We start from the raw sequence: 26908 nt of genomic DNA on the forward strand, positions 1-26908 counted from the left end.
AAAAGAGGCCCAAATCCCTAAAGGGCTGGTTTTGGAGAACGAAATTGAGCAGATAAAAGGACGCCAGATCGCCTGGAAATTCACGGACCATCCTCGTATCTGTATCTCGCTCGGTATCGCCTCGAATCTTCCTCTCCCCAAATCCAAAACCCCTTGTCATACTTTCCACCCAGCACTTACCGCGACGCGATGGGCTCCTTCTCCAAGCCTCTCTGGGAAGTCCGCGCTGAGAAGTGCCGCAAGATCCTCCAGGACTCTTTGAATCCGAGCTGGCTGCTCTCTCCAAAGGCGCTGCCCTCAGCCAGTCAACTGAACGTGTCTACGTTCATAGAGTCATGTGGACTACTAACGCCCCGAGAGCTCGAGATCACGAGTTTGACTGCAAGCGAGCTGGTCCGTCGTATGGCAACCGGGTCTCTCACTGCTGTCGAGACCACCACGGCTTTCCTGAAGAGGGCGCATGTAGCCCACCAACTGACCAACTTCGCAACGGAGTTCTTGATTGATGATGCAATGAGGGATGCGGCCGAGTGCGATGCCTACTTCAACTCCACTGGCAAAGTGAGGGGCCCTCTACATGGCGTCCCTATCTCTGTCAAAGAGCATATCGGGATCAAAGGTCGCATCTCGCATGCGACTTATACCGTTTGGGTCGACAACGTCTGCCAGGAAGATGCGCTCATGGTTCAGCTTGTCAAGAAGGCCGGCGCAGTCATCCACGTGCGGACTAACGAACCGCAGTCTCTTATGGTAAGTCTCCGTTCCAAACGACTCAAGGCAGATGGAGCCTCTAACCGGCTTGCCTCTCCAGCACATTGACTGCAGCAACCCCATCTATGGCACAACAGTCAACCCTCACAACCGAGCTCTGACCTGTGGAGGGTCTAGTGGTGGAGAAGGAGCATCCCTTGGCCTCCGCTGCGCTGCTATCGGCCTCGGTACCGACATAGGCGGCTCTATCAGAGTGCCGGCCGCGTTTTGTGGGTCATACGGACTTCGAACCACGTCACTCCGTAATCCATATAAAGGTTGCGTTTTGCCCGGCGATGGACAAGAGAGCGTTCGCTGTGTGATGGCCCCCCTAGCGAATAGCGTCGAGGACTTGGCTCTTTTCCAAAGCGCTGTCCTTGATCAGGAGCCTTGGGACATCGAGACATCGCTGGTACCTCTACCGTGGAAGCGAGTTGCTCCGTTGCAGGCTGATCAAATTACTATTGGTGTCATCTGGGACGATGGGTAAGCCGACTGAATCCACACAGACGAGGGGCAATGCGACTGACTTCCCTTGCCAGAGTAATTCATCCTCATCCGCCTGTCAGCCGCGCACTGAAATATGCAGTCGCGAAGCTCAAAAAGGCCGGCGTCAAAGTTGTCGACTTCGAGCCCTACGACCACCAGAATGGGATGGATATTGTCACCGCGCTATACTTTCCTGACGCAGCCAAAACACAGAAAGATCTCCTGGCCGAGGGTGGAGAGCCGGTCGCACCCTTAACGACTTGGGCATTCGGCGTTTCTAGGGAAGAGCCTCTTTCTGTCCCTGAAAACTGGGCTCTTAATGTGCGAAGAGATACGTACCGTGAAGAGTAAGTGCTTCATTCACCCTAATCAATGCCGTTTCTTCGTAATTTTGACAACCATCATCAGCTACCATCGCAAGATGAAAGAACATGGAGTCAATTTTGTTCTCTGCCCGGCATATGTTGGGGTTGCAGCAACGCTGGGCGGCGGCCAATACTGGGGCTATACATCGATCTGGAATATCCTTGACCAGCCTAGCGTGATATTCCCAACGGGTCTTAAAGCCGACCCAACAATCGACGTCGCCGAGCAAGGCTACATTCCTCGATCAGAGGCTGATGAGAGGGAGTTTCGAAAATGTGAGTTGTAGCTACCCTACAAAGTCTCTCAGAGCGATTCCAGTTCTGACTAACCATGTGCGATAGATGTGCCCGAGACTTTTGCTGAGGCTCCTATCGCTCTTCAGCTTGTAGGAAAGCGGTACCGTGACGAGGAGACAGTAGCAGCAACCGGCTTGGTCTCGAAGATAGTTCAACAGTAGCCCAGAGATCATATTTTCCGCATCTTTTTAAACAGAGCAAACTTACACCGAGCATATCGATCGTGATTTGGTCCGAAGATACATTGTGATGTTGTGTCTTGTTGCGGTTCCGTGTCAATCTGTCTAGAGCACAACAGAGTAGCAAGGGACGTGTCTACGACCTTCATCTTGGCGTGTTCTACTTATGCTTGAATGTCTCGACCATATTATTCGAGGGAGAACCGATGGGCTGGTATCAGGCCCGTTAGCCTGACGCTACTACATCTCCACCTGCTCCTCGCCACCAAGCAAGCCCATCGCATCGCCGCTAAGACCCTCTTCCCCGATGTCTAGACCTGCTCCTAGTCAAGCACCCCCGCACTCAAGTGCCGACCCACACATGCCCTTATCTTCTCCGGTGGCTTCCCCTTCTCAGCCGTTCACTGTTCTTCCCCTCACCCGAACACAGTTCCAGCTCGGTGATGTATCAAGTCAGTCTGCCATGGGTAGGGATAAGTTACGTGGCAAGACCGGGTGCCTTGTCTGTAAGTATCGTCCTTCGCTTCCCAAGACTCCCAGCCCAAGCACGGAGGTAGATGCTGACGGGGTGATGTGTTCCAGGTCGGAAGCGCAAGGTGAAGTGCGGTGAGGAGAGACCGGCCTGTCGCAATTGCGCTGCCTTTGGTCGTCGATGCAGTTGGCCGACCCCGACGGATCTCTACGACCGGCGGTATCGAAGCCGTGCACGCTCAAGCTCGTCTGGTGGCGGCACTGACACGTCAGAAGACGATCGGGTCCAGGGCCTGTCCGAGCCAGACTGCGCAGCTCTCGTGTCCATATCACCGTCGCAACCCCGGGCTCTTTCCAAGCTAGACGTCGAGCAGGAGCTGATACATCACTTCTTCGACTACTGGTTCTCCATTATCATCCTGCCGTCCGTCAGCCAAGCATACGTCATCCAAAGTCGGGCGGAGCTCGTGGATATGATGCATGGGTGCCAGAGTCTCAGGCATGCCGTTTTGGCTGGCAGCGCATCCAACAAGCATATGCTTATGGGCGACAGTCGATACCAGAAGATTGCATTACGATACTACTCCAAGGCTGTCCATGAGTTGAACAAGACCCTCTCCGAGTTTAAACCTGGCTCCAAAGCTCCCGACTTTTCACTGTTATCGACAGTAATCTTCTTATATGTTTACGATGTGTGTGATAATTCCCCCCTTTCCGGTTTCCTGGCGCTCGTTCAGAATCTGACGATATTGGTTTCCGATTAGCTATGGTGTTATGAAGCCTTATCCGACCCGCGGAGTCATGTCGCCGGCGCAGTCAACCTACTCGACCTGCTTTGCAAGGACGGTCATGCGAGCATATCCATGTCGAAGGGCTTTAGTCGTGTCATCGCGGAAAGCATCCTTTACCAGGCCTTTCTGCTATCGACAAGGAAGCCCTTTGCACCCTACTTTCACGTCGAAGAGAAGTTTGTGACGCGGGCCGAAAGACTTCTCATACCGGCGGACTCTGAAGATCCCACCCTTTATGCAACTTCAAGTCCAGTTCTAGGTATCCCTACATCACTGTACCGATTGAAACTAGACATCATCAACTTCTATAATTCACCAGCCGAACAGAGCGCAGAAAGATTGGCTGTGCTCCGATCCGAGATGGAGTACTGGGAAGGATTGATGATATCAGTAGATATATCTGCGACATCATCAATTTCTGTGGTGCATAACTTCGACCTGGTAATCTTGGCAACTTCATTGCTCCTTGATCTGGTCACGGAATCGTTCGAATGTCAATTACCGATAGGCCTTCTCTCCATGTCACAGAGCGATGGGCAGGCTTCACGATGGCAGATTGACCTCTGCCTAGGTACTCTACGACAACCGGAGGGCTTCAGGAAATGGACTCGCTGTTTTCTCGGCACTTGGCCTTTATTGGTTCTTGGCCACACTGTCAGTCACGAAGAAGACATGGGGACAGTTCGCCTGGCTTTGGAAGAGATGCGGCGCCAACTCGGCTATGGTGAGGTTCTCCGGATCCAACAAGAGTTGGAAAGTATATGGGCTACGAAAAGGTCAAAGGTTCCTGGTAGTGGAGGACATCTGTGAAAGGTACAAGGCAATGTGTTTCTAGTCTAAGCTGTATGTTAGCGATGATGAGTGTTGCTTCCATCTGTAGTCGTCTTCTATGTATCCGTTGCATCGGATGTTCCGATATCTACCTCAAGTCTATGGACATATACATCAGCTCGACTTTATCTTTCTCACTATCAGCGCGAGGATAACAGTAGGGGCAGCCTCAGACTTGACGCCCCTTGCTGCACACACACGGCTGAGGTTATCAAGGTTGTCGAGGTTGTTGGAATCCATTCCTCCTCTTGATGAGCTTCGAAAGTCTGGGCTGCATCACTGTTGGGCGATCCTTAATTCGAGCGGACCACATATAAAGATGCATCTGCACGGTATTGTAATAAGTATTCAAAGTTTATCGATGACCCACGGTTGAAATTAAACGAGCCGAAGATCCCGCGGGACCTAAGATATCTTGACAACGGCTGACCACGTGGGTGGGTTGGAGTCAAAGATAAAACGGAACCACCGACCGCATTTCATCTTTCAGCTCTCACCAGCCTCATGAACACAGCTCTGAATTGCCCCCCGCAAGTCCTCGCAACAGGGACTTTTAAATAAACAAACCCACTTCACTAGGCATGTCTCCTCTAACGGGGGACAGTTATCACGGCGCTAAATCTCAGACATACACCGAAGGCCCGCCTTCTAATTCTTGTAGCACAGACTGATAGGATAAAAGCCACGGTGATCCCTCCGAATCCATTGTCACTGGGCGTCTTGGCTTTTCATCTGTCGCATGGAAAGCAGTTTGACAAGGTGGTCGTTCCATAAAGGCCAGGCTCGTCCTGATCGAGGATTGACCTTGAACCATCATTGAAAATGCGACCCTTACGTGCAACTGCAACGTCGCGAATGCTCGCGTCCGCCTTGCTGTGGACTTTGGCGCCCATTTCCAGAGCGCAAGATGTCATCTATGTCACTGATCTTTATGTTACTGCATTGATGCACTGGACACGGCGACGAGAGATACTGACCACTTGCAAGGCCCCATGCGCCGCATCCGCAGTCTCCCAGAATATCGCGCGACAAATCCTCAGCAAGAACTGTCCCGACAACGAGCAGGGTCTACAATCATGCATCTGCAATTCCCAATTCGCGATTGTCTCGTCAGGGATGTCGGCCACCGTCAGCACTCGATGCGGCTCCTCCGCGACGGATGATCAGGCCTCGGCCTCGACTGTCCTCAGCGCGTACTACAATCAGAATGTCAAAGTGGCATTCCCGATGCCGGCCAACCCGGTCTCTTCGTACATTCATGAATACCCCGCGATCAGTGATCTTGCACCTTGTGCATCGAGCGGCTTGTCCGTGGTGATGAATGCACAGGTATGTTGACAAAACCCCTTGCCCAAGTCCGGAGACTCACTTCGCCTCGTACAGACTTACATGCTCTGCCCTCCAAACCCGACAGCGCTGGCCCCATGTGCTTGCGAAAAGAACCGTAACTCTGCGTTCATCTCCTCCAGCATCGCACAGTCCGTCGCCGCCCTCTGCTCCTCCAACCCGGCAGACGTCTCCTCGGCACAGGCCCTGTTCGCCGGCTACTGCGCCCTCAACGCCGGCACCACCACCACCATGCCCGTCGCCTCCAGCCCGCCCGGCGACATGTCCTACTACATCACTGACCTGCCGCAGTACTCGTCGCTCGCCTCCTGCGCCCAGCGGGCTATCTTCCAGGCCGTGTCCTACCAGACCTACGCGCTGTGCCGCGACAGCGGGCCCCAGGCGCTTGCGTCGTGCGTGTGTCTCAAGACGAGTATGCAGCGATTCGTATCGAGCGCCGTCGTATCGAGCGCACGCTTCTTTTGCAGCTCGGGCGTGCAGGACAGCGTCGAGTCCGCCGGCGCCGTGCTCGATTTCTACTGCCGCGCGGCGAGCGCCGAGGCCACGGCCACGGGCATCGTGGTGAGTTCCTCTGCCTCGGCGCCCGGCGCGTCGCGAAGCGGCTCCATGCGGTCCACCGTCACGGCGACGCAGGCACCCGGCGGTTTGGAACGTGGCGCGCGAGGGCCGAGCGCGGGCATTATTGCGGGCGCTGTTGTTGGCGGCGTCGCTGGCTTAGTCCTCGGGGCTTTGTGCGTGTTTTGCGTCATGCGTCACGCGCGGCGCAGAGCCGGAGCTGGCCGGCCTCTGCAGACTCAGGAGCAGCGTGGCTCGGAAATCAGCAGGTGCAGTCGACCAAGAGATCTCTCCAGCGTGGCGGCAGTTGCTGGCTGCAGTAATGGAGCCGCCAGTCATGATATCATTGATGCGCCTCCACCGTATGACGCAGGCCCAAATGCATCGCCTCGTGCTAAGAAGTGAGTTCGAATCAGGAGCACTATTATGAGAGCGTTTTGACATGGGATGCGTGGCATGGAGTTTGTTTTACTAGATTTGTTTGTTGCCCTGCTTAGATACCCTACACCCTTTTATCCATTAGCAAGATCTTTCCAAGATACAATAGCTAATTTGCCTATAGACTCCAGATATGGAAGCTGCAGTAAATATCAATACTTCAATCTGGAGGGCATCATTCTTCAGAATCTTCACATGGCTCACTTATCATGCGGCGAACACCAGGAGAGACACGGGTCTGGGTAAATTGCTCGCACATGTAAAAGGTAAAGATGGTCGCATCCACAACCATGATAATTGTCAAGAGGTAATTACTTTCTCGTTGTATGCAGGTCTCATTAACACTTCGCCAGGGTCTGCACAGACAAGTCGACTCGTTCAGTCTCAAATTCCATCATCAAAAGGGATATTTCATCCCTGGCCGTGCAAGACTAATGATCTTGCGCTCCGTAAACTCCTCCACGCCAGCGATACCTCCGAATCGCCCGTAGCCACTGCTGCCACCGGTACCTCCCTGTTGATGAGTGAGCATCCTGACATGAAATTCTTTTCTAAAAAGGGGCATTGCTTACGTTGGGCAGTGTTGATTCAACAAACACTGTTGGCCCATTGACATGACAGCTTCCAGCCCTCACCTGTCTGGCGAGATCCATTGCCCTCAAGACATCGCGGGAGAAGACGCTCGCACACAGGGAGAATTCGCTGTCATTGGCCAGCGCGATAGCCTCCTCGTCTGTGTTAAATTCGGCAATAAACATGGTTGGTCCGAAGGACTCCTTGTGGTAGATGTTCATATCGCTGTTGACCCCTTCCAGAATGTGCGGCGCCATGATGGTCTTGTTCGGCCCAGTGATCTTCAAGTCGCCTGTCAGTAACTTGGCGCCGCCATCAACTGCTCCTTGAATCAAGTCGCGAACACGTGTCGCCGATGCCGGTGTGAAGAGACCGGAAATAGAGACTTCACTGTCGTCCAGATGATTGCCAGTCTTGAGCTCCCCGACGCGAGCAAGGAGCTTCTCTTTGAACTCGTTGACGATCGACTTGTGAACAATTACACGTTCTGTCGACATGCAGATCTGCCCGCTGTTGGATAGTGCCCCGAAGACGACCGACTCAACTGCGTCATCGATATTCGCGTCGTCTAGGACTAGCACCGGGGCTTTACCGCCTAGTTCAAGCACACATCTTTTCAGACATGTTACAGCCCAAGCGGCAATGATCTTGCCAACCCTGTCACTACCAGTGAAGTTCACACGCAAGACCTTTGGATGCTTCACAGCGAACTCTGTGACTTCAGGAGCTAGTTCCGGGCTCGTGGGGAGGAAGTTGAGCACCCCTTTGGGTAAACCGGCGGCTGTGAGAGCTTTGATCACAAGATGCTGGCACTTGGGACTGAACTCTGAAGGCTTGAGAACGACTGTGTTGCCGCAGATAATAGGGCAAGCAATCGCCCTTGCTGTCAGATTTACCTGGTCGTCCGTTAGGCTCAGGATAGGCTGTATTTTCCCTGCAACATATTTTTGGAATAATACTGACCGGTGCATTCCACGGACTTATCGCAAAGACAACGCCAACTGCCTCCCTGGCCACCAAGATTGTAGTGCCAGGTCTATCGGCAGGCACGATTTCGCCCTTGATATGCGTTGCCAGACCCGCAGACTCTCGAAAGATACCAGCAGTTGCGAAGATGTTGACCTTGATCCAGCTCTTGGTAGCTGATACTTCCGAGGATAGGATCTCTGGCGCGTCGGTGTTGATATAAGATTCCAGAATGTCAGCTGCCTTTAGAAAGATCAGCCGCCGCGCGGAGGGTCCTGTTTTTGACCATGAGGCATAGGCTTCATGAGCACTTTCAATGGCCGAGGCATAGTCATCCACTGTGGCAGAAGCGCAATCGTAAATCTTCTCCCCTGTCATGGGATTATTGACGGGGAAAGTGGCATTGTCCGAGCTGTTTTGGTATACGCCGTCGATATAAAGGGCTTGAGGCTGAGATAGAGCCGAGACACTGGTGCCGTTCGTTACAGTAGGCATGGCTATTGCAATCTTGGAGACTGTAGTGAAAACGTGAACAAATACAGGGCGTCTACCCCGATGAAAGGCTTCTCTGATTGTGTAAGAGATGATAAATTCGTTTTACGATGATGTGGTGCGGCTTGGAGACGGGAATCGGAGTTATCGCGAATGTCGCTCGCATCCTGTTCTTTGGAAGAACTACCTGCCGACCGGGACCAGTTGAGTGCACTGCGCGAGCTTTGGTTTACGCCCAGTGGGGTTCTGAGCAAAGCTCCATCATGCGGAGAAGCTCTGGAGAAGAAGGCTAGCCTCCTCGCATAAGCTGGGACTCGGCTGCATGCTTCCGGAGTGGAGGGACCATTCTTCCTGTTGCGGGTCACCCTTCCACTCCGAATCGGAGTTCGAGGATGCAAAAGATTGTACCTGTTGGATTTCCTATTTTGGAAGGGTCGAGGGCTGGGTGAATACAAGGATGAGTTGGCGGACTTTTCAGCACGTGAGTCTGCGTTCGAGATCTAGCACTACCGATCAAGACGACGTCTTTTCGACTTGTTCGTAGCAAGACCTGGCCTACGAGACTGTTCCGACTGTAATCTCACAAAGGATACGAACCAGCATGACTTCATCACAGGTGACCAAACGCATCACCGGTGCAGCAGCCATACTGCACGCACTCGAGGATGCTGGCATCACACATCTCTTTGTGAACCTCGGGTCTGATCATCCAGCGTTCCTCTCTACCTTTGCTAGCAAGGAACTCCAGAGCCTGAAAGTATACACGTCTCCCAATGAGATGGTGGCTCTCAGCGCAGCTTCAGGGTTCGCACAGGTGACCGGAAAACCAGCAGCTGTTCTCGTCCATGTCGAGTGCGGGACGCAGGGACTCGCGGGCGCCGTCCACAACGTGAGCAAGGGCCGAATTCCTGTCATGATCCTGGCAGGCACAGTACCTGTGACCATGGAAGGTGAGATGACGGGTAGCAGGAACGAGTAAGTTGAAACTCCCTATGGCTTTGACAAAGCAAGCATTGACATCTGATAGATACATCCACTGGATCCAGGATGTCCCTGACCAGCGAGCGATTGTTCGGCAATACATGCGATATGAGCATGAAATACGCCGTCCGCACAATGCTACACAAATCATTCTCCGGGCACTACAGTTCATCAAGTCAGAGCCTCAAGGGCCCGCATACGTCATCGCTAGCCGCGAAGCTTTGGAGGAGCAGATCGACACCCCGACTCAGCCTCCTGCATCACAGAATCCTTGCAAGAACTCAGCGCTAGAGCCTCAGGGCCTGACTCCGCAGGCATTGGCTTTCCTTTCCACCGCATTGATTGCTGCGGAGAAGCCCCTTATTGTCACGAGCTACTGTGGTCGATCCCTAGCAGGGTTTGAGGCCTTGAGAGAACTTGCCGAGCTGCTCGCAATACCGGTTCATGAAAATGCACCCATCTACAACAATTTCCCCACAACATCATATCTTCACCAGGGGCACCAATGGAACGGGGGAGGACAGCTACCCGCCCTGTCAGAGGCCGATGTCGTTTTGGTCGTGGACTCTGACGTCCCCTGGATCGGCGCACAGTCGAAACCCAGCCCTGACGCACTCGTCTACCATCTCGACAGCGATCCTCTCAAGGAAAGCACAACACTCTGGTCTATGCCTTGCGAGAAGAGATGGAAGGTTGATTCAAGTCTCGCATTGAGTCAATTGGCCACGACTGTCCGTGCTCATGCGGATTTCTCCTCGGGCAGCACAGAGACCAGAATCCGAGCCCGCGAACGATTTTTGAAGGAACGCTTCAGTGCAAGACAAACTCGTCTGATCAAGGCAGAAGAGGCACCTGCAGATGGAAATGTGACTGTGCCTCATTTCATGTCACGCTTGCGCCAAGCTTGCGAGGGGCTCCGCGTCGTGGGATTGAATGAGTCAACAACGAATCTGGGCAACGTAGCCGATCACCTGAAGCATAACCAGGCCCTATCCCTGATTGGCAGTGGCGGAGGCGCCCTTGGCTGGTACTCCGGCGCAGCCGTCGGGGCCTCACTTGCGCTGCAAGCTCACGGCCGCGCTGATGATCTCGTGGTCGCCTTCACCGGCGATGGAACCTGGCTTTTCGGCATACCTAGCTGCGCCTACTGGATGGCAAAGAAATACCAGACACCGTTCCTCACAATCATCTGGAACAACGGAGGATGGGCATCGCCGAAGAACGCGTGCATGCGAATCCATCCCGAGGTCGCTCAGATGCAGACCTCGCGATCGGACGGCAGCATGCTCAGCGATGATCTCATGGTGTCTATCACGCCGTCTCCTTCCTTTGGCAAGATTGCGGAAGGGGCAGGTGATGCGTGGTGGACCCAGGTGCGGCGTGTAGATGAAGTTGACGAAGCTTGTAAAACGGCTCTGGCTATGGTGAGAGAGCAAAAGAGGAGTGCCGTCATTGAGGTTGTCATCAACCGGATATAGCACCTTGGCATATTCCGTATTACATGTTCTTGTTGTAAGGAATTAAATACCAGTTATAGATTCTTTCTAGGCACTCCTGATTACTACTGTACATAACTGTTCTTCATTTCGTGGGCTGAGTAGGACAAATAGGGGCCGTCTGTCCTTGTTCAATGAAAAAAGGTCTGGAGAACTGTGAACGTGCAAATGAGCATCACGCACTTGCCAATTGCCATCTTCCACTTAGCACTTCCTACATGCCATCAATATTCTTCTGGTTAGCTGCGGAATGAAGCCTCAACCCCACAATATGGATCAGCTCTCGCCATGCTTGGGAACATGCTTCCGCGCACGCCCACCACCCAACATGGGGTAGCTGGAATTCCAGGGGCTAGTTTCCCCTCACAGAGCCAGACCCATTAGGTACCTAGCCTATCGCTGACCACGATAATTCCGAGTGAGGGCACGGCTCCTCTAACAAGACGACATTTCCAGGACTGCAGACTGCAACTACCTGGGATAGACAGCAACGGCCTCAAACTACTGATGCAGCGATGGCTTCAACCTCCAAACCTGAATTATACAGTATCGATGACTTCGAGAAGTATGCGTCTGATCACCTCCCCAAGATGGTCAAGGACTATTTCAATGGAGCGGCTCTCGACGGCGTGACGCTGCGTGCGAATCTAAGCAGTTATTTGGACTACTACATCCGACCTCGCGTGCTTCGGGATGTGTCCAAGGTGAAGACACGAACTCGCGCCTTCAAGGATGGCAACGAGATTCCTTTCCCGCTCTGTGTAGCACCAGCCGCTATGCAAAAGATGGCTCATCCAGAAGGCGAAGAGGCTATGGCCCGAGGGTGTGCTGGGTTCGGCACCGTTATGGGACTGAGCAGCTTTAGTACGACATCTCTTGAGGCCGTCAAAGAACAAGCCGATAGAGCGAGACGCAGTGCGGGCTTTGTCGGAGAAAGCGAGTGTGTGTTGCAAATGTATCTATTCGAAAACTTCCAGACCAGCGTGGACCTAATCCGCCGAGCAGAAAGTAAGTCGCCGAAGGAAACCCCAAAGGAAGTTTCAGTGTCGTCCAGGCGTGTTAATCAGATGCCACAGAGAAGGGCTACAAGGCCATCGTTCTGACAGTCGACACGCCTTACTTTGGAAGACGACTGACTGAAATCCGTAATCGCTTCAAGCTACCCGGACATCTCCGAATGGCGAACTTCCCAGACTCATTGGGGGTCAAGACTGGATCTGAACATCGCACCAATGACTTGGACAAGGCGAGGCCACTCACACCGCACGCGGCAAGTACGGCGACTTCGACGCAACCGCCGGCAAATAAAAACGGTGAAGTTGCTCATCCTCGACTGTGTTCTTAATCATGCTATTGACCAGCTCACTCCAGATCCGTCCTTGACGTGGGAGTCAATCAAACAACTCAAGCAGGTCACTAGCTTGCCCATATGGCTCAAGGGCATCATGACCCCCGACGATGCGATGTTAGCAGTTGAGCATGGAGCGGATGCCATTTTTGTGTCAAACCATGGAGGACGACAACTCGATCACGCGCCTCCGACTTTATCGGTGCTACGAGAGATTGCCGAGGCGGTCAAGGGGAGACTACCAATCGTAAGTATCGAAGTCCATCAGAACGTTCTTAGGTCGTTTTAACTGATTGTTTTGCTCTTCATAGCACTTTGACGGCGGTGTCCGGAGAGGATCGGACATATTCAAGGCTCTTTGCCTCGGAGCTGACATTGCCTGGATTGGCAGACCGGCCCTCTGGGCACTGGCGTATGACGGAGAAGACGGGGTCCGGAATGCACTGAAGATACTTGAGGAGGAGTTTAGAGCTTGCATGGCGTTGTCTGGCTGTGCAAGTCTGCAAGAATTGGGGCCACACTGTCTGATGGCCACGGAGCGCACGGAGAGGGGGAAACTGTAGTTGGATTTTACTATATATACTCAAAATACAGCCATGTTATTCTAGGTACCATCTGGTCAAGTCTGTCTTGCCATGTATGTGGTCTCTTCGCTTTGTTTGGGTTATTGCTTCAGGAACGGGACCACAAGGCTATTGAACTGCTCGAGACCATCAATATAGCAGACGTGGCCGGCGTTCTTGATAACCTCAAGCCTGATACTGTTCGATTTACCGGCTGCCCTGAAACCTTGCTCGATGCCGCTGCGCATTTTCTGCATCTGCGTCGGCAAGTCTGCGTCCTTCTCGCCTACGATGAGCAGCACATCGTTGCAACCAGCGGCGACCTTCTCCAGAAGAGGGTACAGGTCAAAAGTCTTGCTGCGAAGGGCGGCGCAGCAGGTCTCAAAGCCGTCGAGAGATGTGGTGCGCATCAGCGCACGCATGCGCGCCGCCTCGTGCGGGTTTGCGGCGATCCATTCCTTGCCGAACCAGCGCTCCAGAGTGCCCTCGCAAATATTGTCCATCGTTCCGTCTGTCCGGGCGGCAGACACGCGTGCGGAAAAGAGGTCCTCGGTACCGGCGTTGACCGGGGACTGGGCGATCGTGTCGCAGACGACCAGCTTGTTGACGATGCCGGGGTGCCGGTTGACGAAGACGACACCCGCGGCGGCTCCCATGGAGACGCCGACCCATGCGTGGACAGCAGAGAGACCGAGGTGCTTAAGAAGGGCGGCGACATCGTCGGCGATGGAGTCAAAAGTAGTAGAGGAAAGGTCGGCCGGGGCGCTGGACCTGCCGTGCCCGGGCTGGTCCCATCGCAGGGCGCGCAGGCCATTGGCCGCCAGCTTCTCGACGACGTGGTCCCATGATTCAAAGTTGGAAGTGAGGGAGTTGGCGAGAACCACTATGGGCGCATTTTCGGGGCCGGACTCGAGCTTGTACGACACGGCGCGTGAGTCTGGCAGCGTGAAAGACCGAGTGGCTGACATGGTGGTGGTGATGGCAGAAATTAGTCGGCGGATCACGGGAATTCTGGCAGCAGATAACCGAGCGGGAGGTCGTGGGCGTCTCGGTGAGCTCGTCGCGAGAGACGAACGCCAATTGCGAGATGTCAAGCGGAGTCTCGGGTTATGCAAATGTGAATCGCCAATCGTTGCAGGCTGCTGTGCTGGTCGTGATGGGATCAAACCGTGGAAGCTCGAGGGTTTGGTGGTGCTGCTGGTGTTGGAGTGGGATGACGTTAGAGGCAGCCAGCACCGGCGCCGGTGGTCCTTCATGCGACCGTAGCCGGCATCCCGACCACCGTAACCGCTGAGGAACCCCACCAGAGTTTTCTTTGCACTTCCACCTGGAAGCGGGCCAATCGACCGGCAAGAAGCCATGGAGCTGTCCAGCCTGGAATTTTAGTGATCTACTGACCAGCGCACACGCCCTCGAGCTTCAATGTCGGATCCATCCAAGGCTTTCATGTTCCAGCCCCCTCGCCCACTGAAGATTGAACCTTCCAAGTGTCAGCGCCCCAAAGCTCCAGGCAGCTGGAGCAAAAACCCCGCAGTGTCGACTCCGCTAGAGCTCCCCCTCTTCCCCCGCCCCGGCGCCCCACGTCCCCTCACTAAAACAACCTTGGAACCTTGTAGGTGCCCTTCAGGTGCCACTGGTGCCAAACATGGATCCATGGGTTGAAGTGATGGCCGCGCGGATGCATGCTTCCGCCGGCCTGGCCTCAGCCAGAGCCTGTGACAGGTTGAGGCACATGCATGGATGCATCCCCACCTGACACGGCTGGGCCATCTCCATGACCAACCTTGGAACCCCAACAAGAATCTCTCGTCTGCCAGGTGCGGCAAGGAATGCATTCTTCAGGATATCAACTCTTCATGGCCCACTCAGGAGTCAACGGTTCGATGCTTCCACTCGAGCTTGCAGTTGCGTGCCCTTGCCTGACCAGCGACCAAGCATCCTCGCCTCCCCGTCCTCCCTTCGAGAGACACCATGTCGGAAGTACAGGCCGCCGTGGCCCCAAAGCGCAAGGGGCCGAATAGACGCATCCCAGACCGCCTGAGAAAACGATCAGCTCAGAGCTGTGATCTCTGCCGGAAGGTCAGTTTTGCCGAGTCTGCCCTGCGCACCAGACCCGCGTCGGCTCGCCCCCCTAGCACACCCATCCACTTCCTGAGGTGCATTGGCTGATCGAACAACAGCGCCGCTGCAAGTGCGTTCCCGATCCCTCTGGCCACGGCTGCATGGCATGCCGGGGCCAGGGTCTTGATTGTGCCTTCACTCTTCCGCGGAAGACCCGCTTTTACGGAAGTGTAGACGACCTCAGTGACCGGTATGGCCATCCTCATGCAGGGACCACGCACTTCGCATCCTGGTTCCCGTTTCCGCCGCCCTGCTGACACTCTCTAGATACAAATGCCTCGAGGCCATTGTCCGTGGGGCGTTTCCCGGTGACCCAATTTCCACCGCCGCAGAGTTGCGGCAGCTTGGGCAACGCATGGGCTACCTCATGCCCGATCCGCCTGCCCAGTCAGCTGAGCCTGCCGATATCGATGAGATATTACAAACCTCAAGCACTGCCGCCATTTCTGGGAGCCACAGTCTTGGTTCTGAGACCCTAAAGCCAGACAACCAGGATGCGGGCGTTCTTGATGCCGACACGCGCTTCGTCAAGACAGACGACGAGTCCTCTGGCGATGAACCCCTGAGTCTCATCCGGGACACCTCCGGGCGTGAGCATTACATCGGCCCGTCGGGAAGTCTCCAATTCTTCAGTCAGCTCCGGCGGCTCGTGATATCGCGCGAGAAACAGCAGAGTCTGGACGAGCAAAGCCCCCCGACCGTATCTAAGTTCACCGAGGACGATACCGCTCAAGCCCTAGAGGCTGATACTAATCATGATGATGCGGCCGACCCTACGTCTGAGCAATCTCTCGACAACACCAGTCCGAGTCATGGATTATCCCCAGGCTCTATCACATCATCGATCGCAAAAGAGTTTACGAAGCAGCCATATGACGTTGCCGACGAGGTCTTCAAACAGCTCCCACCACGCCACATCGTCGACCTTCTTCTACAATCATTTTTCAAGCATGTCCACGGAGACTTCCCGCTTTTCCACAGGGGCACCTTTGAGGAAGAATACGAATCGTATCTAGGCTCATTAAGGCAGAAGAACTCTAGACAACAGGCCATAGCACCCGCACAGGTCGAGTGGGGCTGGATAGGCTGCCTGCAGATGATGATTGTCTTCGGGTCTTTGTCTCAGCCAGATATTGCGGGCATCGACCACGTCGCGTTACGGAGGCAATGCGTGACCAACTCAAGAAACCTGTTGCCTCAGCTGATCTCCAAATGCACGCTGTCGAACGTCAGGGCCCTTTTGCTACTCTCGCTCTTCCTCCACAACAACAACGAGAGAAACGCCGCGTGGAATCTCGTCGGAACCGCAACACGCATCTCATTTGCCCTAGGCTTGCACAGACAAGATGTTGCTGCATCTTTCAGGCCAATTGAGCGAGAAGTCCGGAAGCGAGTATTTTGCACCTTGTACTGGTTTGAGCAGTTCTTGGCTTCAAGCTTGGGGCGACCCAGTGGCCTGAATGACTGCGATGTTGAGGTTGCGTCCCCAAGAGAGGGCGTCTTAAGTGGCTATGATGAGGGGGATGAGCTCAACAGCCTTTCCCTGAAACTACAGGTGATCTTGGGAAAGGCTCGCATCTCACAAGCTGTTCGCCATTCCAATGATACCCAGAGGACTTCTACAAGACAGGAGGAGTCTGCTTGGGAGACACTAGCATCGTTGAAGTCGTGGAAAGCAGAGGCCAAATCTTGCCAGATACTCAATATCCCCTGCATTTCCGAACCAGGAGACCCCCTTGCCGAGAAGGACGAGGACTCTATCTCCTTCCAGCAGTTGAAAACACTTCTAGGATGGCAGAACAAGTCGAGGCTCCGAGCTGCTCTCCTCTTACACATGCAATATCGTTATATTGCAGTAATGGTCACCCGGCCATTCCTTCTACGAGACGTGGCACTGTCACGCCGCTTGGAAAAGAATACAACATCTTCAAGGGCAGGCCAAGCTAAGGACCCGTCTCTGGCGGAGCTTTCTGTCCAGAACGCCTGCCAGCTGACTCGAATTGTACTTTTGCTTGACTCGTTTGGCATTGTGAATGGAATATCGGGCATGGACGTGTTCTACACATACTGTGCCTCAATGGTACTCATTCTGCGGTCGCTGCGCGATCCAACGACGGATACCTCGGAACAAACACTCCAAGCAGAGATGCGGCAATTGATCTCAGCTTCTCGAGAGGTCGTCCTCCGGGTGGTCAAGAGCGGCACTATGAAGCGTTTCGCGCGGGTTATGGCCTCCTTCGAGGACAGTGTCTTCCACCATTCGCATTCGGCAGGTTTGGGTGCCGACAACGGCCAGTCAAATGGCCAAATGCGCAGAGCAACGGCTGGAAACAACCGCATACACAGTAGCCAGCCAGCAACTCCCAATGTTCAGGCCCGAATGCCCCTGGACCCTAGACTGCAAGGTGCCGCGGCGCTACCCCCTGGAAGTTTTGATGATCATCAACGGATGGGCGAAATGTGGCCTCAGACCAGCCTGGTCACCTTCGAAGGTTTGCCGGACTTCAACAGCTGGATGGTACCTTTCTTCGGGGGTGTCGAAGTTGATACTCCCATGATGGAATGGGGCGAATTTGATGCTCTACTGGCGGGGCAAGGAACACAGCAGTAGTCAGTTAAGTCCTGCAGTTAAGTTTGTAGATCAGACAGTATAACCATTTGTGCGATGAAGTTTACGATATTAAGTCATAGCGTCTTTTATTACCGTGCACCGTCGCGTAGACGCTAGAGCCTTGTTACGTTCACACCGGGATATCTTAACACTGCCTTCCAAACTGGCTCGTACGAATGACCTCGCTCAACTGATCCAGCATATGACAGCCACTGCTGACATCCAAGACTACCTTACAGAGTGTAACGGAAGTCGGGATGCAGCTCGCCCAGCTTGTCTTGTTCATCTTGTGAAAGCTGTCTGCGGCTGTCGCGCTTGCCCATGTCTCTCTGGCGATTCTCCCAAGCGGCGCATGCCCACATGTTGACAGCAGCCATGATACCAACAGCCTGAAATGCTATGCAGGTGGAGATGCCGGGGACATACTGGGGCCCATCCTTCGAGGGGAATACTACCGCCGAAATGATGCCACCGACCTGGCCACAACTGATGGCGAAAGCGGTCAGAGTACCACGCTTCGTCGTGCCCACGATCTGGTTCGTACTGTTGATGCAAGCGTTAGCGCTAATCATAAAACCATTCATATGACCAAGTAACTTACCACCAAGCAATAACCAGTGGCTGACAGATGTAAATGCCAATGGAGGCAAAGTAGAATCCCATGTAGCGGAGGTTGCCGTTCTTGAGTAGCATCACGAGCAGATTACCCATAATGCTGATAGAGAAGCCGACCACGCAGAATATACCACGCCGCTGTACCTTGTCCGACCAGATACCAACGCAGACGGAGATGATTCCAGAAACGACACGTACTGGAGTTGTAAGCAGGTTGGACTTGAGGCTGGACCAGCCAAAGGTCTTCAAGACAGTCGGCTGGAAGACGGACAACGAGTAGGCTGTGACGCAGACGGCCAGGTACAAAACACCCGAGGTCAAGATTTTCCAGTTGATGATGCATCGGATGACGCCTCCAATCGTCATCTTCTCGTTATCCTTCCTTCGCTGTTCATCAAGCTTGAGCCGGCGAATCACCCACTCCTTCTCCTCCGGCTTCAGGAACTGTGCATCTTCGGGGAAAGGGGGCAGGTAGAAGAAAGCAAGGACGGCGGCGCAGCACGTCACGGCGCCTTCGACGAAGAAGATCCAACTCCAGCCAGAGTAGCCCCGTAGGCCGTTGAGCGATCCCAGGCCAGCACCCAGCAGGCCCGAGATAGAGCCGGCGATGTCGTTAGAGACCATGAACCACGCCATCCGAGTGAGGAGTTCGTGCCGTCGATACCAAGATCCGATCAGGAAGAGACATCCGGGGAACATGCCGGCTTCAAAGACACCGATGAAGATCCGCGAGGCGAGCAAGCCACCGAAACTCTTGGAAAAGCCGGCAAAGGTAACGCTCAAGCCCCATCCCAATGTCAAAAACCCGATCCAGTATCGGGGCGTGACATGGTTGAGGATAATATTGGACGGAATCTCAAGGAGGATGTAGGGAATGTAGAAGACTGCGTGACCCCGAGTTGTTAGTGTTTGTCATTCATCGCTAGTGGATATGAAGTAGGTGGCTTACCAAGAACGACGATATTGTAGTCATAGCCAGTCATATGCAGATCTTTCTCAAGATTCCAGAGTCTTGCATTGCCAATGTTGACTCTGTCCAGGAAGGTCAAGGTATAGAGGAACATCAACAAAGGGATGAGCCTGAAGTCGATCTTTCGAATGATCTTCTTCGCTTCCACGGGATCTTCAAAAGTCGAGACAGCATCCGTCTCAACATGTTGGGCCTGTTTGGCCTTTTCGAGCTCCGAGCCATCGATCGACGGTCTTCCCGTGGCCTCGAGGGCTTGAGCTTGGGGCTGAGCCATAGTAGAAGGCGAAGAGGGCTACCAAAGGTTGCAGAGTTGACGAGTCGAGTAGGCCTCGTGCAATCGACGAGTGACCAGTTTCCACTTGAGACAGGGAGGTACGCGGCTGAGAAATATATAATCAACCAAGATTCTGGAAACCCCAATCACGGCTGGCAGGGGGCACGAGCAGCTAGCGAGTGAGCGAAATTGAAGACTTCGGCTAGGCTTAGCCCAGTCCAACCTGCGCGAACTCCAGAATCCCATGGGTAATAGAGCAGAAATCCCCACAGGATCCCCGTATCCTCTCCAGGAATGAGAGGTCTCGACTAGGTTGAGATCTGGGGAAAGCGAACGTCAAGTTCGGAGTGTGGGGTGGAGCTGTGGGTCATGACTCGGCAACCTGGGAAGCATGCTTCCGGAACTAAGATGTTGTGCGAAAGCGATAGTTCTACTAATAAAGGGAATATCACTAGTTTCTACAATATTACTCTCACGGTGTCAACGATCCGGTACATCATCCTCACGGGAACCCGTTCCTGAGCAAGGATGTATGGATCCCACGCCTTGGACGATGCAAACGAGTGAGACCGGAATCCCGGTAGCCAGTAATTATGGAGCTCCGTCTGCAACAGCTACCATCACGGTCTTCGTGAGCTCATTCACACTTCGCCCACCGAACAGGCAAGGATAAAAACCAATAGAACTTGCTACAAATTCTTGTCCTCAATCCATCTTAATCATCAAGATAGCAGCGCCATTCAAAACCTTCACCTTCATCACAGTGATATCCTAAGACCACACTTCACCATGCCGAACGCTGCGAGATCGCTGAACATCCTCATCGTGGGAGCTGGCCTCGGCGGCTTGGCTGCCGGTCTAGCCCTGCAGACCGATGGTCACAAAGTAACTATCATTGACTCGGCGCCCGAGTTCGCAGAGGTGGGTTGGGGGAATCAGATCTGCCTCTTACAGCGACAACGGAAATACTGACAGTTGGCTAGGCTGGCGCTGGCATTCGTGTTCCCCCCAACTCTAGCCGTCTCCTCCTACGATGGGGTGTGGACCTGGAGAAGATGAAGAAGTCTGTGTCCAAGCGATACCACTTCATCAGATGGGAGGACGGCCAAACCATCGTGAAGCTACCGTTTGAGAACATCGTGGAGACCCACGGAGCTCCCTACTACCTTGTCCACCGTGCCGATCTGCATTCAGCGCTGCTTGAGGCTACGCAAAGGGCTGGTGTTGTCATTCACAACAACAAGCGCGTCATGTCTTATGACTTTGAGGCCCCAAGCGCCACGACGCAAGAGGGAGAGGTGTTCAAGGCTGATTTAGTCGTCGGCGCGGACGGAATCAAGTCCATCTGCAGGCCCCTTCTGACCGGCCAGCCGGATATCCCCCGCGATACTGGTGATGTTGCTTACCGCATCCTCATCCCCGGCGACAAGGTCCTGGCCGACCCAGAGTTGGCCGACCTCATCACCGACCCGTGCACGACCTCGTGGTGTGGGCCAGACGCCCATCTCGTTGGCTATCCGATTAGGAACGGCGAGATGTACAACATTGTTGTCTGCGCAACTTCCTACAACGAGACGACTGATGAGGTCTGGGTCGTGAAGGGTGACAACCAGGAGTTGTGTCAGCGATTCTCCAAGTGGGAGCCCAGAGTACGCAAGCTGTGTGCTCTGACCGACCAGTTCCAGAAGTGGCGTCTATGTGACCTGCCCAACCTGACCCGCTGGGTGCACCCGTCAGGCAAGACGGTGCTCCTGGGTGACTCGTGCCACCCTATGTTGCCATATCTGGCTCAGGGAGCTGCCCAGGCCTTTGAGGATGCCGCTGCTCTGAGGCAGGTCCTTGCCCAGGACCTTCCGTTGGCCGAAGGGCTCAAGCGATACCAGGAGATCCGGATGCCGCGCGCCAGTCTGGTCCAGGCCAAGACACGCGAGCACCAGTACATCCTGCACATTGAAGATGGCGAGGAGCAGAAGGTCCGGGATCAGAAGATGGCGCTGAATGCGCAGGAGAACCCCGTTTTCTGGGGCTTCGATGACAGGAGGAAATGGCTTTTCAGTCACGATGCTGAGGTCCTGGGCCAAGAAGGAGCCAATTGGATGGAGGCTTCAAAGGCCACTGGAGTGGCCGCGCATTAGTACCTTCACGTATACCAGAGGTTGTGTCGGGTTTGTGTAGATATTTATTTAACTCTTATTATACCACCCAGTTACATTGTTTTTTTCTTCGGTGTTTCGTTTGAGTGAGCCATTGTCCAGGACAGTTTCTTAGCCATCCCTTTGCATTGTGAGTTCAGGGCAGATAATTTTCCCACTACATCCAACAAATTTACCTGAAGTCAGATAAACAGTAAAGTAATGCCACTTCATGGCTAAATAGTGGACCAAAAGAACATGGCCATAGGCCGGAAGTCGTTCTTGGTAGTCTGCAAAGACACCGTCGAGGATCGAACCTCTATACTCACCCTTGGGCCCTGAGGCATTGTTTACCATGCACGAATTTCCTTCCCGACCGGTGATCTTCACAGCAGCCAGCTAGATGGTCGCATAGATGAGATTAAAAGACAGCAAAACTATCCTCATTGGCTAAGATCAAATCTAAACCGTCAAACAAGCCCACAGGGCGACATGAGCCTGAGCTTGCTCCTGGTCAGGATCATCCAGGTCATGCGATGCCATTTCCCAGCCTCTTCCTTTATTCGTGATTGGCAATGATCAACTTATACTGCATTAGGCTTTCACTGTGCTCATGAGTAGGTGTAAGGTTTTCCATTCGCGGATCTTGACCGATTAGGGGTATTGGTCTCGCATGACTCGTGCGCACGAAAATACATCTCAACCATATCGGTACTAGGTCTTCAGATTTCCTTATTCGGTTGATAGTCTAAACAACTTTGCAAAGGTAGACCGCGTGGAGGCCATGAGCGCTCTCTTAAAATGTTATGCTGTATACCGTCAAGCCTGCAGCCCAAGGCGGCGAGGTTCTGATTACATGTATACCTTGTTCACAACCAGAGCATGTTTAGAACCGAGATATTGGGATTGAAATTATCCAATTAACCATTACCTACTATCCAGGTATCATAAAAAGGAGCGTAATAAAACTATCAATATGTACAATATAACCATTCCATGTACGAAATGCAATATACCTGCAACGCCCTTTGATCGTTACAAAGGCTGATCATAGTGCGGCATGAAGCTCAACTTGGAAACTTCAAACTGTTCTCCCGCTCAGCCAAGTCGCTCAAAGAAATTAACACTTGGTGATGTAGAGACCGATGGGAGACGGGTTGTAGTCTTGGAAGTACCACAGGTTGGTGTCAGCGCCACCACCCTCCTTAATCTCGAAGCTGATAGTCTGGCCGGCGGGACAGTCAAAGTTGGCGATGGCGTAGCTGTTTCCGGGAGCGACGGTCACAGTGCCGAGGTCCATCTTGGCACCAGGAGCATTGTTGTAGGTAGTCTGCAGGTTGGCGACGCCGTTAAGCCAGACAAAGTCGAGGGCACCCGAGCCGCTCAACTTGTAGTCAGAGGTCTCGAGATCCTCCTTCTTGGGAAGCAGGAAGACGAGCTGGCAGGTCTTGCCAGCATCACCGGCGGGGATATCAAAGTTGAAGATGGAAGAGACGGTAGGGGAGACATTGCCGTCGTAGGAAGTGCCGGAGGCCTTGTCAGGGTTGGCCGAGTCAACGGGCACGATCAGATGGGGGAACTCCCATGAACCGGTCAGCTCAACGGGGCACTTGGGCGCCGGCGGGGGCGGGGGCGGGGGAGGAGCGCAGTCGGCATGGCAGCCATCGGACCGGAGGGAGATGGGGCCGCAGTTCTGGCCGTGGCCATCCTCTAGGTAGATGTTCCACAAGCCATCGCCAGACTCGCACTTGAAAAACTGAGTCTGGCCCTTGTAAGAAAAGGTGCCGTCGCAAGCGATGCCGAAACCACTGGTAGGCGCCTGTCCCGCGTCACACTGGAGGACCTTGGTGGGAGGCGTCCACCAGCAGCCGCGTCCGGTGCCGTCACTGAGAACATCGCCGTTGATGACAAAGTTGGTGGCCTTGAGGCCGTTGCCAAATTTGGCCTGGCCGCCTTCTACCTGACCAACAGGGGTGCCGTCCACATCTAGGTGAAAGGTGCAGCCATCCCGGATGACGAGACCTTGGGCGAGGGCTGCTAGGGAGGCGAGGGCGGCAGCAGTGTAGATCATTTTGCAGGCCGAGGGGGGGATCCGAATAAGTGAAATATGAATGAAGTGCTTTGGGATAGGTTATATCACTTGTGGTGTGCTAATGACTCTTAACAGTAGTATTCAAGATAAGATGGCAAGAATAGATGGAGGGGATGGTGGTGTTATATAGACAGGCATAGGGTGGTGGTCATAGGCTGCTGCTAGGACAGCTGCAAAAGCAACGAACCCGATCGTGAGCTCCTACCTACGACAGCTCGAGGCGGAGCAGCTAGCCGTGACGTCAAGGGCCAGGCAGCATCAGAAGACGGCCATGAGATCTTCGATCGTGTGGTGGAGGACCATCGAGACCCAGAGGTGGAGGATCCACAAACCACACGAGAAAGACGTACGTTAGGCGAGCGGAGGCGACTTACTCGACTGGAGACCAGTCGATGGATGTCACCTTGACACTAACAGTTAGCAGTATCTGGATACGAGGAAGTCTGTTAACGCGGGTGATGCGGGTTCAACCTGGACCAGCACCTGGACCCGGGCTTGGCGAAGGCAAAAAGGCTTGAGTCGACGATGATGTCCGCCAAGATGGGCAAGGTGGATTAGACCCATGGATGACATTTGAACGCATCGCCCACAATGAGCACAAAGAGTGGAGGACTGTTGGTGGGGATTGCAGCGAAGAGACAGGGGTCCATGGTCCAACTCATGGGCCGAACAAATGTCTCACCTCTAAAAGGTTCGATCAGGCTTCGAACACACTGGGAATAAGCTACATCCCGAAGCTTCCAGGAATGTAGGGTCCAGGGCCGTCGCCAGAAGTCTCCCCCCTCCTCTCCCCGGCAGGAAAATGCCGGGCTGACCGGACGGAAGAGTCGGTGCGGGACCTGAGCTTGTGGGGAAGAGGATCGTTGACGTTGTTGGGTCAGCAGGCTGACTGGCAATCCCTGTTCCCCCACAAATCGGCTCCCCCCTGTCTGCCATTATTGGCTGCCCTGCCGAATGCCAAGAATGCCGCTGCCTCTGTGCTGTCGTCCTCCATCTCGAGCGAAGAGCTGTAGTTACTCTCCCTCTCGGCCCAGCATGAACAAGCAACGAGAGACATGAAAGGCCTGCGCTAGACTGTGCATAAGGCGGACGCTTGAGTGGGATTCCTGTACGAGCATATTGACGTCGCTGTGCCGTCAAATTGGCTTCGAGCACAGTCACGCTAAGACGCTCAAGCGTGAGTCGATCACCTCGTATCTGTGCTTGCCTCTAGTGTGGTGGTAAGCGTGCGAGGAGGTAAAAAAGCATCACCACACCTCATGACCAGTCACCCGCTCAACGGCTCAGACCATAACACTCTGTTTACTTTTGACTTTTCCTATTCTCGTCTTCCCTTGCGCCGACTCCCAACTAAGTAGGCGCCGGCGCTTAGAGGGCGTGACGAGGAGGGCTGCAATACGAACAAGAAGGACTGCGAATAACATTACTGTGCATTGGTTAGTAAAAAGAAGGACGACGGCTACATGCGGTGATACGGTGGTGCGTTCAATTGACGATGTGCAATGCTCCCAGCACCACACCGCAACTTCTGCGATAGTTCACCGGAATTCAACCGGACGTACCGTGAGCCGACCACAACGAAATAAATGCAGCTCACATCGTATTCATCGAAAGATCAACGCCGCATTTGCGGGGTAGCTGGTCGTTGGTCAAGGCGTACCTAATGCACGATGTTCTCGATGGGATGATTGATTGTCAGTAACACCTGCTGTCAGCCAGATACCTACAAGTACTGGCTGTGTTCAGTGTGGAGGATCGTCGCTTACAGGACCGTGCAGGAAGACCTGACCTGGATTCGTCCCTCCTCGCCCGCTTCTGGACACCTGGACAAGGGTCAGCCAACGACACCAAAAACGCCAACCATCCATTCATCTCTAGTCTCCGCGCTCGCAGAACTAGCCTTCTACTTGTAAGCTCTCCATAGGGCAGCAACTACGCACACCCTGTTGGTCGATGGTTGATTGATTTCTCGTGTTCGGAGCAGATGGCATTTGCTCAGACCATGATCTCTCCCCCTCCTGCCAGCGTGGAATGGGCACAGATGACGTTGCTGAGTAGGCAAAATTATGGGGGGCCGCCTCAGCTAATGCTTGTACTGTGAATAATGGGGTTCGTTCTTCCTTGCGAACATCACCAACATGCTGCCCCACCGACGCCCTCGCTGTTGGCTTTGCTTAGGTACCAGGGTACCTCTTTCATGTTCCCGGATGGGGGCCTGAACAGGCACTGTCGCTGATGATGCGGCCTGCTGCGGCCTGCTTCGGGTGGCCGAAGGCAGCATGTCTCTGGCGATGATGTTGATCGCACCTCGCGAAGGATTTCGGCAATCGACCTGCCATTGAGACAGCTCGTACTACTTGGCAGGGTGATGGTTCTGTGAATGTCTTAGACCATTCATGCGATGACGCTCGTGCAATATAGCAGACTTTCCCCCATGGCAGTACCTATGAAGGACTGCTTTTTCTCCCGTCGATTGCTATGTCATTGGTTGAATGCAGAGCTCGGTGGAGCTATCCAATTCTACCTGTTTGTTCCATGGCTGTTCCTGATCGCTACAGCTCGTCGTCTGACGGACATTCGGGAATTGTGGATTTCGTCCATCTACTGCAGCTTGACGTGTGTCTGCGGCCCAGACACGCCCTGACGCTCCCGAGGCCCATTACCTAGTGCCCTGAACAACTTCGCTCCAACCCACAAGCGGGACCACCAGCCAGTATCTGTTAGTTAGTTAGTGGCTCGTACCTGTTTCCTGACCTTCACCTGCATTTGAATGAGCCAGACTGATGTGTCCATCAATATCTTTTCCACCGCCTGCCGCTCGGCTTGTCGGCTTTGGTCCGGACTTCCTCCCCCGCCGTGCCGGCACCGCCGAGTATCCCCCGAGCCGCTCGAATGATGATGTTATGGCCCTCAAAAAACAAATGAACGATGATAGATGAACACCCAACTGCCATCGCCGATGCTGCGGTCATGTCATCAATCCCGTCTTTCCACATGCACCAGTGTATCCATATTGGCATCAGGTCTTATGGTGGCTCTTGGACCCCGCAACGACCATCACGGACGAGTTGGTAGGAGATGGACCGGCTTTGGACGGTCCCTGAAGCAATAAGCGTTCAATCCGTGCGGCGTTCTGAGTCGGCAACATTTGTCTTCGAGTC

At 53.9% G+C, this 26908-nt stretch overlaps 10 protein-coding genes across 10 annotated transcripts; 6 read left to right on the forward strand and 4 right to left on the reverse strand.

Annotated features, from left to right (window-relative positions):
• Positions 1 to 189: 189 nt before the first annotated feature.
• E0L32_007985 (uncharacterized protein) lies at positions 190 to 4152 on the forward strand (the record flags this gene model as incomplete). Its single annotated transcript, XM_031142790.1, has 8 exons — positions 190 to 750; positions 812 to 1236; positions 1293 to 1586; positions 1648 to 1880; positions 1947 to 2058; positions 2408 to 2586; positions 2663 to 3243; positions 3316 to 4152. 8 exons carry the CDS (start codon positions 190 to 192, stop codon positions 4150 to 4152), a joined length of 3222 nt encoding a protein of 1073 aa, XP_030992835.1.
• Positions 4153 to 4995: 843 nt separating this feature from the next.
• Positions 4996 to 6480, forward strand: E0L32_007986 (uncharacterized protein; the record flags this gene model as incomplete). Its single annotated transcript, XM_031142791.1, has 2 exons — positions 4996 to 5502; positions 5557 to 6480. 2 exons carry the CDS (start codon positions 4996 to 4998, stop codon positions 6478 to 6480), a joined length of 1431 nt encoding a protein of 476 aa, XP_030992836.1.
• Positions 6481 to 6910: 430 nt separating this feature from the next.
• E0L32_007987 (uncharacterized protein) lies at positions 6911 to 8547 on the reverse strand (the record flags this gene model as incomplete). Its single annotated transcript, XM_031142792.1, has 3 exons — positions 6911 to 7027; positions 7086 to 7982; positions 8050 to 8547. 3 exons carry the CDS (start codon positions 8545 to 8547, stop codon positions 6911 to 6913), a joined length of 1512 nt encoding a protein of 503 aa, XP_030992837.1.
• Positions 8548 to 9145: 598 nt separating this feature from the next.
• E0L32_007988 (uncharacterized protein) lies at positions 9146 to 11003 on the forward strand (the record flags this gene model as incomplete). Its single annotated transcript, XM_031142793.1, has 2 exons — positions 9146 to 9519; positions 9572 to 11003. The coding sequence occupies 2 exons, from the start codon at positions 9146 to 9148 to the stop codon at positions 11001 to 11003; spliced, it is 1806 nt and encodes a 601-aa protein (XP_030992838.1).
• A 533-nt stretch (positions 11004 to 11536) lies between these two features.
• E0L32_007989 (uncharacterized protein) lies at positions 11537 to 12932 on the forward strand (the record flags this gene model as incomplete). The annotated part of the gene is made up of 4 exons (XM_031142794.1): positions 11537 to 12029; positions 12098 to 12295; positions 12393 to 12616; positions 12681 to 12932. 4 exons carry the CDS (start codon positions 11537 to 11539, stop codon positions 12930 to 12932), a joined length of 1167 nt encoding a protein of 388 aa, XP_030992839.1.
• Positions 12933 to 13033: 101 nt separating this feature from the next.
• Positions 13034 to 13900, reverse strand: E0L32_007990 (uncharacterized protein; the record flags this gene model as incomplete). The annotated part of the gene is made up of 1 exon (XM_031142795.1): positions 13034 to 13900. The coding sequence occupies one exon, from the start codon at positions 13898 to 13900 to the stop codon at positions 13034 to 13036; it is 867 nt and encodes a 288-aa protein (XP_030992840.1).
• Positions 13901 to 14903: 1003 nt separating this feature from the next.
• E0L32_007991 (uncharacterized protein) lies at positions 14904 to 17664 on the forward strand (the record flags this gene model as incomplete). Its single annotated transcript, XM_031142796.1, has 3 exons — positions 14904 to 15011; positions 15113 to 15243; positions 15321 to 17664. The coding sequence occupies 3 exons, from the start codon at positions 14904 to 14906 to the stop codon at positions 17662 to 17664; spliced, it is 2583 nt and encodes an 860-aa protein (XP_030992841.1).
• A 233-nt stretch (positions 17665 to 17897) lies between these two features.
• On the reverse strand, positions 17898 to 19523 carry E0L32_007992 (uncharacterized protein; the record flags this gene model as incomplete). Its single annotated transcript, XM_031142797.1, has 3 exons — positions 17898 to 18207; positions 18266 to 19163; positions 19229 to 19523. 3 exons carry the CDS (start codon positions 19521 to 19523, stop codon positions 17898 to 17900), a joined length of 1503 nt encoding a protein of 500 aa, XP_030992842.1.
• A 789-nt stretch (positions 19524 to 20312) lies between these two features.
• E0L32_007993 (uncharacterized protein) lies at positions 20313 to 21658 on the forward strand (the record flags this gene model as incomplete). Its single annotated transcript, XM_031142799.1, has 2 exons — positions 20313 to 20444; positions 20507 to 21658. 2 exons carry the CDS (start codon positions 20313 to 20315, stop codon positions 21656 to 21658), a joined length of 1284 nt encoding a protein of 427 aa, XP_030992843.1.
• Positions 21659 to 22775: 1117 nt separating this feature from the next.
• E0L32_007994 (uncharacterized protein) lies at positions 22776 to 23726 on the reverse strand (the record flags this gene model as incomplete). Its single annotated transcript, XM_031142800.1, has 1 exon — positions 22776 to 23726. One exon carries the CDS (start codon positions 23724 to 23726, stop codon positions 22776 to 22778), a length of 951 nt encoding a protein of 316 aa, XP_030992844.1.
• Positions 23727 to 26908: the final 3182 nt, after the last annotated feature.

This window comes from Thyridium curvatum (genome assembly GCF_004353045.1).
Source record: "Thyridium curvatum strain D216 chromosome Unknown NODE_50_length_306471_cov_79.392670, whole genome shotgun sequence".
Classification (NCBI taxonomy): Eukaryota; Fungi; Ascomycota; class Sordariomycetes; order Thyridiales; family Thyridiaceae; genus Thyridium; species Thyridium curvatum.